Below are 12,018 nucleotides of genomic sequence, written 5' to 3' on the forward strand. Positions count from 1 at the left end.
TTGTCAGAAGGAGTTAAGGAGCAGTTTATGTGAAGCAGAATGTAGGCTTCAATAAAAGTTGTTATTAGGGCAGTAACAAGTTTTAAAGTAGAAGGAACTCTATTAAAATAGGAGGTCTATGGTTCTCAAAAGCACCTAAACATTGGATAGCACCAGATCTTAACCTTAGAGAAAAAGGAAGAACATGTCTCCTAACTTCTGATTTTCCACATATTCAAAATGGCTCAAGAAAAATGCTAATAAATTAAGTATATCCTTTAGCAGAAACTCTTCTGATGAAAAATCAGCAGACTCCTCTCTCCAGAAGAAAGTAAATTTGGCAGATGGAGGCTTGGCTTGGGTTCTCTCAGGCAAGGCAGCAGACGTGATTCTCTTTGTGTATTCGGGAATGGTTAGAACACTTCTTGCACACTTTACTGAACGTTTGCAAATACCATTAAAAAGAAATAAACATTCACTGGGGTTTCATGTGTGCCAGGCTCTCTATACCCACTAATTTTTTTTTCAACTTTACACAACATACTTACTTTACACATCATTAAGACTAGAGCTTTCCTGTAGCTAAAAAGTAGCTTGAGTAGGAACGAGACTACTCTGAAGCCTATGAGGCAAGTACTAGTATTATGCCCATCTTCCAGATAAGGAAATAAGCATTACAAGATGGTGGAATTTACTATTATTTGGCAGAGGAGGGCCTTGAAGTTAGGCAATGGGACCTACTATCAGAATCTCTTAAAAAGCTGACTCCTGAATTGACTTTATGGTCAGAGACAGTATTGTGCTTTATGCCGCAGAAGTCCCTGCACCTTTGCCTTTGAATAGGTTTATGTGCTGGTGAAAATTAAATTCAAAAGCCAATAAGCATGTTACCTTCGTGTCATAGCAACCTCCAGGACTTGGGTTAAGTGAGTTCAGGTCCTCACGGCAGCAGATGGTATTGCAGGGATCGCCCTTACTGTAAGGATCCTTCTTATAATCTAGAAAACAGTGATGGGGAAAAGGGTGAGTACTGGCTATTCGGAGATACACTTACCCCCTGGTAAGCTTTTTGGACCTGCTGAAGTATATAGATGATCAGAGAGTATACTCCAGTGGCCTCTTTGACCTAGTCTGCTCTCAAGAAACTTGCACGGTGAAGAGTTGACAGAAGAGAGGTAATAAAGGAGAAATGTGCATCAATGTTTTTCTACAAAATAAATACAAATTTGATGCTGTTCATCACAAAGTATTCATGAATAATTTTTGTTTTATTAGCTGCTTTTGTCCTTGGAAGAAAACCTGGGTTAGGGTGGGGGGGGGGGGGAGTGGTAAAAAGAAAGTACACTGTATGAGTTATTCTGTGTTTTACATATTTTTTCCCAGTTAAAAAAAACATGTAGAATCTTTTTCCCTGTCATTTTATAAAATAGGACAAAATTCTATTTGTTCAGAATAAAATATGTATACTATTGACTGAATACTGAATACTTAACTTCTTATAATTCCTTCTAGTACAGAGATAGATTCTTTACATGGGGAAACTTACATGGATTCTTTATCCCTTTGGAAGAAAAGGAGTTTTGAAGAATGATTTTTGAGAAATGTGCTACGTACTGTTGTATCGCATGATATATTTCATGGATGCCATATCAGTCACTTTCCCTTGGTCACGCCGGAAGATTTTGGCTCGTGAAGCCATATCATAGGAGTACTCCAAACCCAGCTTCTGAACTAACATTGGATAGCCACTCCAGTTGTAGATCTTTTCATGGAAAGGAATGTTGTAGGAGGGCCAATATCCTGATTTGGAATGGAAAGGAAGCAGGGAGACAGACAGAAAAGAGAGATGGGACAAAATAGATGTTATTAGCGATAGTTTCTTTTGAAAATTGGCACAGGTGTGTGATTACAAAATGATATTATAAAGAAAATTAAGCTTTGAATGTGAACACTGGCCTTCACACTGGATCCTTTTAAGTTTACAGAATCAGTATACTTCTAGATTGTTCCATTAGGCAAAGAAGAGCATCAGAATTCTTTGTTTCTCACTCAGAATTCTTAAAACAATCTGTTAACCAGAAAATAACTTTACTATCTATAGAGCAAAATGAAGCATAACACAGAGTGGTCTGGGGGAATTGGTTTAAGTTGGTTTAAGTTAGTTACTGAAATGCCAAAAGATGGTTTCACAATGTGGCCCCACCAGGGAACAGGCCAGATGCTAATCATGGGATAGTGGAAGAACACAGTACCTAGAGTTGAGGAAACCTGAATTCTAGGCTCAGGGCTGACTCTCTAGGTCTTAGGCAGTTAACGTCACTTTATTTTCTTTTTTAACAGGGAGAGGGAAAGGAAGAATCCATGGTTTGAAGAGACTAGAGATGATCTTTAAGGTTCCAGTGGGTTTTAACTTCTTTGTAAGCATTCATTAAGGCTTAGCTTCATTCAGAACTTCATAATGTGCCAAGGCCACAGAGCCCATTAGTCACGAAGCATCAAACATGTGACACAGCTCTGGTACAATCGATATTTCAGGAACATCCCATATTACAATGGCCTGGGCTACTGTCCATAGGACAGTCAGTCAACACAGGGACTCCTCCATCACTCAGGGGCTAACCTTGTCTTGGCATTGGTTTGCCTTTCTCCTTTTTTTTTTTTTAACTGTTTTATAGAACCCCCTACTTTGGGGTGAGGTCACTGATTAAAAAAATGACAAGACATCCAATGGTGCTGATTCTGGGACACAGACCAGCATCAGGAAGAACTGAGATAAAGACAACATTGAAGTGACAGGCTAAAATCATGTGTATAATATAGTATATCTAGGCTACGTATAGATTTAGGAATTAGACTGCCTGGATCTGAAACTTGGTTCTGCCATCATTAGGTATGTGACCTTAGACAAAATATTTAAATTCTCTGTGCTTCAGTTTCTTCATCTATAAAATGTGAACAATGACAGTACTTACCTTATAAGGATTATTATGAGCATTAAATAAGTTCAAACAGATGAAATACTTACAATAGTGTCTAATACTTGGTAAGCATTAGATGAATATTAACTATTATATTTCTCTCCCTTTTTTTTTTTTAACTTTTTAATGTTTATTTTTGAGAGACAGAGAGAGAGCATGAGTGGGGGAAGGGTAGAAAGATTGGGAGACAAAGAATCCTAAGCAGACTCCAGGCTCTGAGCTGTCAGCACAGAGCCCGACGCGGGGCTTGAACCCACTGTGAGATCATAACCTGAGCCAAAGTCGGATGCTCAACCGAATGAGCCACCCAGGCACCCCTATAATTATATTTCTCTTTATGTGAACACAGATCAAATGAATAATAAAAATAGCTGCTTTATCCTTCACATTTTCATAAAGCTTCACGATTTACAAAAACATTTAAAATAGAGTATCTTGTATATTTCCCAACAACCTAATGATGTATAAGCATTACCATCCTTCCTAATAAAGGAAGAAATAGAGCTTCAGAGATGACAGATGCCTCCCTTCTGATCAAGGGCTTCTATCGATATACCACAGCTGCTTCCAAGTTTTGGAAGCAGGGCCTGGGTGGCTCCATCAGTGAAGTGACTCTTGATTTTGGTTCAGGTCATGATCTCATGGTTCATGAGATCCTGCGGAGCCTGCTTGGATTCTCTCTCTCTTCCCCTCCCTCACTTGTGCTTGCTCTCTCTCTCTCTCTCCCTCTCAAAAATAAATAAACTTTAAAAAAAAGAAAGGAAAAGAAAATTCTAGGAGGCTCATGGGACTTTTTGTCTTTTATCATAATGGCTATATGATATCACTTAATTATTTGGGCAAATCACATATTTCTTTCTGAGCCTTTCTTTCCTTACAGTAAAATGGTAACAATGCCACTTAATCTGGAAGTATGTTAATGAAGACCAAACAACGGAACGCAAGTAAAAGGCCCAGAAGGGACTGCCTAGTATATAGGAGACCATGAATTTAACTGTTTTTCCCACCACTGGCAAAATAACTACAAACAGATCACCATCAGCTTTTATTTTAGTCCCAGGGTAGGTTTCTTCATGGGATCTAGGAACCACATTGCAAAGAACCTGAATCTGCCCTTCTATAATCAGCAGCAGTCCAAGAAAAGGCCTTGAATAATCTGTCCCCTTCAACACGCGTCTCCCTCTTGAGGCATGCTAGTTTTATAAGGCTCTTACCAGCTGGATGAACCAGGCTTCAGGCTCAGACAGCCGACTTCTCAGTTTTGAATTGCCATCCTAACCAAGTGACTGCCTCATGATTTGACTTCTCAGGTCAATTTTCCTTCAAAAAAGGAGGTAGGTCTGCTTCTTGGTGGTATCTGATCTGCTTGGCAATTGAAGTTTCCACCTCCATTAACTCTGTTTTATGCAGATTATGAGCATGTAGCTTGTGTGAGCCATTTCTGCTGAGACGGCTCTCCCTGGATGTCATTATAAAATCTCTGGGGACCTGGGAGCCTGAGGACCAGGCCCTGATTTCCAGGGTCCATACCTTACCTTGGTTCCATTCCTACTCCTCTATCAGGTGATCTATTACAATAGTTTCCTAACTAGACTCCTGCCTTCTCTCTGACTTCAAGTCTGTTCTCCCTTTTCAACAACTCCCATTTTCTAAAGAATAAAGTCTACACTGCTTAGCAGGATATGCAAGGCTGGTATATTTCACCTTCCACTACCCACGACGTCATAGCCTTCCCTCTAGCTGTCTCGAGCTAACAGTTTCTCAAACACACCACACTTTTTGTGCCTCCATTTGTCCGGGCGTCCCCTTATCAAATTGGTGAGCTCTTTTTAACCTCTGATCGTCACTCAGACATCATCTGCGCTCCCATTTGTTCAACAAATGTGCAAATATGTTGTGTGTGCCAAACAGCAGGTTCAATGCAAAATAAAAGTACTTGCTTTGTGTCAGCAGTGTGCTCAAGAATCATCTCCCTTAATTCTCATGACAACTTTGTCAAGTTACAAGGGTGCACATTCCCACATCCAAAAACTCTTGGGGGGCAGATGTTTCAGAATTCAGGGCCTTGCAGACTTTAGAACAGCAATGGAGTTGCTGTATATGACACTGCAGCCTCCATGGGGAATATGTCATAAAGGCCCTGAAATTTCTGTAGCCTAATGTGTAGTCTCCCTAGACGAGAGGAAATAAATACTAAATGGGCAGGTCAAGTCTACCAAACTACGAAACTGGTAGGTTTTGCTACCCAAATGAGTTCAGGTCAGGTCATATTTTGCTACTACGTTTACTAGGGGAAACAAAACAAAACAAAACAAAAGCAACAGCAACAAAAATTTTGAGATTTCAAAATTACAAATAAGTGATTGTGGGCCTGTACCGCTACTGTCATGCTTTACAGATGAAGAAAGTGGGGCTTGGAGAGAGGGGATCATTTGTTTGAGATTTGGAGGAGCAGAGATTCAAATCAAGGCAGTGTCACTCCAAACCTTGCGCTTCAAATATATGAGTTCTGGTCTTGCCTTCCAGACCCGCCTTTTCTGATCCCTCCCACTGACAGCAGCTCCCACTGGGCTTGGGACACCCAGACTTTATGACTGCTCTTCCCTTTCTGGGTTCTAATGGCTGCTTTATGTGCCTTGCTTCCTCACTAGACTGAGTTTCTAAAGGTCAGGGATTTTGTACCTGCATCCGTGCTTTTCCAGTCCCTGAGCCGAGGTAGCACCTCTGTAAATATTTGCTGAATTTGACTAAAAGCTTTACTCAGGAACCAAGGAGAGAAGGTAATATTAGAGCTATGAGAAGTCATAAGATTACAAATGTCTGGCTTTGAGGGCTCCTGGGTGGCTCAGTCAACTGAACTTCTGACTGTCGATTCGGCTCAGGTCATGGTCTCACAGTCATGAGATCGAGTCCCACCTCGGGCTCTGCACTGACAGCGTACAGCCTGCTTGGGATGCTCTCTCTTTCCCTCTCTCTCTCTATTCCTCCCCCACTCATGCTCACGCGCTTTCTCTCTCTCTCTCTCTCTCTCTCTCTCAAAATACATAGATAGACATTAAATAAATAAACAAATGTCTGGCTCTGTCACAAACTATACAATGCCACATAAAGAGTTAGAGGTGCAGATTTTACATGTTGAGCTGAACCCGGTAATTCTTTCCCAGCGTAACTAGCAACAGCATTCCCATCCTTTCTTTCCCACTATAGACCACCCACCATGACACATTCACACGCCACACATTCCCCACCATATACACGTACACACTCACACACTCATCAGACTTCCAGACTTCTAGCATGAAGAAAGTACCTTTCCGTAGAACATTAGTTTGGTCAGAATATTCTACATATGTAGGAATTTGCTCCACAATATACAGAGTGTCGCTGTCAAGGCTGTACTTCGGCTTTATCTTCTTCAGGTCCAGGACCATGTATTGATTGTTGTAGGTGCCTGAAATATTGGGAGACACGAAGCAGAATGTGAGTGTGACTCTACTGGTTAACTCAAAATCTAAACATATGTACATGTCTAAAAGCTACTCTCTTGGGCCACTCACCAGAGTTGTACTTTGAAAAGATCTCTGCCCACTGCCTGCCACCATTTGCCATCATATTGGCCACACGGACCCTTTGCCACGCCAGGAGAGACTGGGGTACCACAAGCTTCAGTAGGGTTTTATTATACACACTATTTGTGGTCTGTAGCAATATCAAGCCACTGCTAAGAATGTAAAAGTCATCCAGAGACTCCAAAAATCCTACAGGAGAGAGAAATACACAAATCAGCGTACGTATGCCTGGTATATTCAACCCGACGTTATTAGCACAGCGCTTTGCGTACACGATGCATTTTGCAAAGAATATTAGTTATAATGATCCTTATCTGCAGCAGGCCTCCCCTAGGTTGGGCTCAGCTCTGTGACAGTTATTTAACAGTTGCTTATAAAGATGCCAGTGAACCTCTGGCCTTAGATTCTCTACTGATAATTTTTTATTTTATAATTTGAACGATAAAAATATACTAAATCAGGACTATTCCAATTTTCAAAAATGATAAATAGAAATAGATCCCCACTAACTAGGATTTTGCAGAACTTTTAACTAGGGAGGGATATTAATGGGGTTCATTGTTGGATAATAAGATTATGGATGCTTCTTTCTTCTCTTTCTGCATTTCTGTATTTTCCAAATTTTACCTCGTGAGTCTACATGAGTTTTATAAATAGGAAAAACATCTACACTTACGTTGGTAAACATGGTTTTAAAATAGGATCTTGACACTTGGGTCAGTCACTGCTTTTTATAAAAGGTGGCAGCGATACGGGAAAATCAGTGAAGCCACATGTCTTTTTGAAAGGTCTGTTTTTCGCTTTATGCTTTGATAAGTGTGGTAGAAATCAAAGAATATCAGACCCAGCTATAACAATGGGAGAGAATATACTGTCACCAGCAACCAGTTGTGATGGACGAATTGTCAGTGGTGAAGAAACATCAGAGAAGGTCCCCGGTGAGAGAGTTAGAAGGAACCAAGGTAAATAGCTCCTCTGGTGTTTCCCAAACTCCCATAGGAGAGTGGAAATTTTGGGAGGCAGAGGCAAAAAAACAAACAAACAAAAAAAAAAAACCATTAGAAAATATAGTTGGCCAAAGAAGACATACAAATGGCCAACAGACACATGAAAAGATGCTCAACATCACTCATCATCAGGGAAATGCAAATCACAACTATAATGAGATATCACCTCACACCAGTCAGAATGGCTAAAATCAAAAACACAAGAAACCACAAGTGTTAGTGAGGATGTGGAGAAAAAGAAACTCTCACGCACTGTTGGAATGCAAACTGGTGCAGCCACTCTAGAAGACAGTACGGAGGTTCTTCAAAAAGTTAAAAATAGAACTACCCTATGATCCGGTAATCTCACTATAGGATATTCACCCAAAGAATACAATTCGAAGGGACGTATGCACCCCTGTGTTTATTGCAGCCCAAATGTGCATCAATAGATGAACGGGTAAAGAAGTGGTATATATACGTACAAGGGACTATCAGCCACAAACGAGAATGAGATCTTGCCATTTGCAATGACAAAGATGGAGCTGGAGTGTATTATGCGAAGTGAAATAAGTCAGTGAAAGAAAGACAAATACCATATGCTTTCACTCACATGTGGAATTTAAGAAACAAAACAAATGAACAGAGTGGGGTGGTGGGAGGAGACAAACCAAGAAACATTCTCTTAACTATACAGAACAAACAGATGGTTACCAGAGGAGAGGTGGAGGGGCAATGGGTGAGATAGGTGATGGGGATAAGAGTATACTTACCTTACTGAGCACTGAGTAATGTATGGAATTGTTGAATCACTACATTGTACACCTGAAGCTAATATAATATAATATAATACTGTATATTCACTACACTGGAATTAAAAAAGAAGAAAATATAGTTGGACAGTCATTTGTTTATTCACTCAACGAACAAGCTATCGTGCCTCCGCTTTAGGCCTGGTAGGGTTAGGTAGGGTGCAATGAAATAATGGGATCACTTGAGGCTAAAGATAAGCCTTCAGAGCTGCAGTGGGAGTCCGAAAGCCTACATTTTAGTTCCCTGCGTCACAACTAGCAAATTTGGCACTTCTCATTTAGCTTCTCCGTTCCTTATTCCCTTCCTCTGATAACCTGGGACTAAGTGATCATTCAGCACTAACAGAGTATCTTTAATTTCTGGAAATTTCCGAGTAGAAAAGTTACATGATGAGAGCAGTGTCCAACCAGCTCATGATGAACCTCCACAAGGCTGTCATTAGCCTATACAGAAGTCTGCATAACAGAAGGTTGCACACTCCAGGTGCTTAATGAGTGGATGCCACACTTGAATGGACTTTAATGGGCAAAACTCCTCTTGGTAGATACGGCCTAGACATTGGATGCATGGCTTCACAAGCAAAGTGTGGGATGGATTTCAATGACCATTCATTCACCTCTTAAGCTGGGGTCATTTTGCAGTGTGCAAACTATACAACCACACCTGGCATTCTCGGGTAAGCCCTCTGGTACCGAACCTCCATAGGGTGGAAGGTTGTACTTCTGGCCTAATAAACTTATGAATTCACTCCTTGTAGCAACCTCCATGAACACAAGAGGGCAGGCATTCTTTAATATGTATGAGTGACGGTCTAGTACTAACACGTAAGGAGCAGTGGTTCATTCAAGAGCAAGACTTTATGAAAGATGGAAAAATGTAGGCTGCCCAGAGTTCTGGAACAAAGAGAATGAACTGGCTTGCAGCACAACTCTAGTTAAGAAGGTTAATTCTATAGTTTGGAGTTTAAGATAAAATAAAAAGGAAAAGGCTGAGTGGGACAAAGCCCTAAAACATGACAAGAGAAACAAATGTTCTTTGACAACGTAAAATCATATTCTTGCTTTTATCTGCCATTAGCAGCTTTGAAAGGCAGACTATTTTAAATCAGGAGAAACTCAAGTTTGAAAGTCAGCCAGCAAATAACATTTCATAGGAAGCTGACTGCTGAATTTAATTAAGAAATCAAAGGGGACCCTGACAGTTAATAAATCTCAGGACTTAAAACAAAAATCGTTTGAATCACAAAAATAAACAGTGACCACTACCCTCTGATGCCATTTAGACCCATTGGTTAGCACCACCCAGAAAAATGTACCCTTATTGTCCCATCAGGTGCATTTAAAGTGTGCCCATTCCCATATTGCATTAATTAACTGCTCCAAAGCTCCAGACCAAACATACTCATTTTTTCCAGAAGAGTAGAATCGGTGTTGCCCAAGAACATAAATAACCTCCAACTCAGCATCAGTAGTCTGGATTGTGCTGCATTTCTTCACCCCCTCCCCCCATATTCTCTGCAATGTGACTTTGTAGAATCTCCCATCAAAAGATGTCTGGGTCCCCAGATCCTAGATCTGGGCTGGATTTGGCACTTACTTTGGCTAACGGAATGTGCCAATTCTGAGTCTAGGCCTCAAGAGACCTTGCACATTTCTGCTTACTCTCCTGTAACCCTGTTACTCCTGTATATGAGAGACCGCGTGGAGGAGGACCGACCCTCTCAGCCAAGGCCAAGTTCTAGCCGGCCAACCCCCAAATGTGCAAGGGAGTTCTTCCAAGGTCAGCAGAGCTGCCCACCGCACCCCCCCCCCCCAGACAACCACAGATGCAGGAATGTGACCAGCTGAGTTGTCTAGAAAGAGCCACTTAGCTGACCTGTGGACTCAAGAGCAATACTAATCACAAATTGTTTCCAGCCACAAAGTTTTAGAGGTTATTTTTTTTCCACAGAAAAAGCAAACTGATACAATAATAACTATCCGACTACACAATATATTTTGTTTTGAAATGTCTTACTCCCCTTTGATTTAACACAGGTGGCTGTGACCCTGTGGGAACTCTCTTTTCCCTCCTTTTTTTTTTCTTTTAAGAAAAAAACAAAATAACAACTTTGTATCATGGTCAGCCTCTCTGCTCAGCTTCTTCCCACTGCTGAAGAGGGACGGTGCTCAGCCCCAGCTGGGCTCTCTGCCTTCTCTAAGCCAGTGCGATAATCAGTCAGTAAATTACTGTCCATCACACACGGACTATATCCCATGCACCACGCAATAATTCCCAGCTCACAGTGTATCAGAATCCCCTCAGGAGCTTTCCCAAAAGGCTAACGCCCAGACTGCCCTCCCTGCTCCCCTCGCCTGCCCTCAGAGGCTCCACCAGAACCCCTGCTCCAGGGTTGCTGCCTGAAGCAGGAGACCCCTCCTTCCCCGCTCTCAGGAAGGGAAGCCGGCGGGGCTCTCTCATATCCCAGGACACAAAAGCCCTCAGCCATTTATTTTGCCTACTAAACAATGGCCTCAGTCTTTCCCCCCTTCCAGAATGGCATTTAGTGAGAAGCAATCTCCGCTTCTTCCAGCGATTATCGTTCAACGAGGTATTTATTTGAGCACATTTCTGCCTAATCCTGCAGGAGGAATGTGATCAATGGAGGAGTCACACTATCGTATATTCAAGCACATGAAGGCGGTACTGTGGGGTCTGAGCATCCTGCAGTGGTCCACATACAGGAATTGGCAGGTCTCTTTACGATTATTTAGAGTGACTATAAAAAGTTGGCTTTGGGGGCCCTGGGTGGCTCGGACGGTTAAGCGTCTGATTCCGGCTCACGTCACGATCTCATTGGCTCGTGAGTTCGAGTCCCACGTCTGGCTCTGGGCTGACCGCTTGGTCAGAGCCTACAGCCTGCTTTGGATTCTGTCTCCCTCTCTCTCTGCCCCTCCCCTGCTCACGCTCTGTCTCTGTCTCTCAAAAATAAAGAAACGTTAAAAAACTTAAAAAAAAATTTTTTTAAAGAAGTCAGCTTTATATTTAATCAACATTCTGTTATCATCCACATCAAAATGAAATGTTTTTCTTCAGTAATGAATTATCTTATTTACTTTATATTAATTTGTTTACTGTTTTCTTTTCCATCTATCCCATAGCCTGTAAGCTCCATCAGGGCAGGGACTTTTTCTGTCTTGTTCACTCCAGCACCAAGAAGAGGATTTGACACATAGTAGGTGCTCAATAAATAACTGTTAAATCTAAGGAAGAAAGAGAAGATAGTAGTGACTCACATTGACTGTGTACCTACTATATACCAGATACCTTGCTTTAGAAGGATGGATACCATCATTTGACCTTCACAAAAAGAGGTCTTCGATGAGCTCTTTTTAAAAATACACAGCTATTATGGGGCGCCTGGGTGGCTCAGTTAGTTAAGCACATGACTTCAGCTCCGGTCATGATCTCACAGATCGCGGGTTTGAGCCCCGTGTCAGGCTCTGTGCCGACAACTTGGAGCCTGGAGCCTGCTTCGGATTCCGTGTCTCCCCCTCTCTCTCTGCCCCTCCCCTGCTCACATTCTCACTCTCTCAAAACATTAAAAATAAAACAAAATATGCATCTATTTAAAGCTAATAAACAGCATTTTCAGGAATAAATCTAAGACTGACTTTCAACACATGCCTTTCCCACTGTACCTTAAGCCTGACA

The 12,018-nt window shown here is 41.6% G+C and overlaps 1 protein-coding gene across 1 annotated transcript in view; it reads right to left on the bottom strand.

Annotated features, from left to right (window-relative positions):
* Nucleotides 1-12,018, bottom strand: part of PLBD1 (phospholipase B domain containing 1) — a 55,004-nt gene that overhangs the window by 655 nt on the left and 42,331 nt on the right. The window contains exons 7-10 of the mRNA XM_030321794.1: nucleotides 6,515-6,715; nucleotides 6,268-6,408; nucleotides 1,594-1,779; nucleotides 871-977 (exon numbers count right to left, since the gene is read on the bottom strand). Of these exons, the coding sequence (XP_030177654.1) occupies nucleotides 871-977; nucleotides 1,594-1,779; nucleotides 6,268-6,408; nucleotides 6,515-6,715 (635 nt within the window). The remainder of the gene's footprint in view (nucleotides 1-870; nucleotides 978-1,593; nucleotides 1,780-6,267; nucleotides 6,409-6,514; nucleotides 6,716-12,018) is intronic.

Source organism: Lynx canadensis, chromosome B4, assembly GCF_007474595.2.
Source record: "Lynx canadensis isolate LIC74 chromosome B4, mLynCan4.pri.v2, whole genome shotgun sequence".
Lineage (NCBI taxonomy): Eukaryota > Metazoa > Chordata > Mammalia > Carnivora > Felidae > Lynx > Lynx canadensis.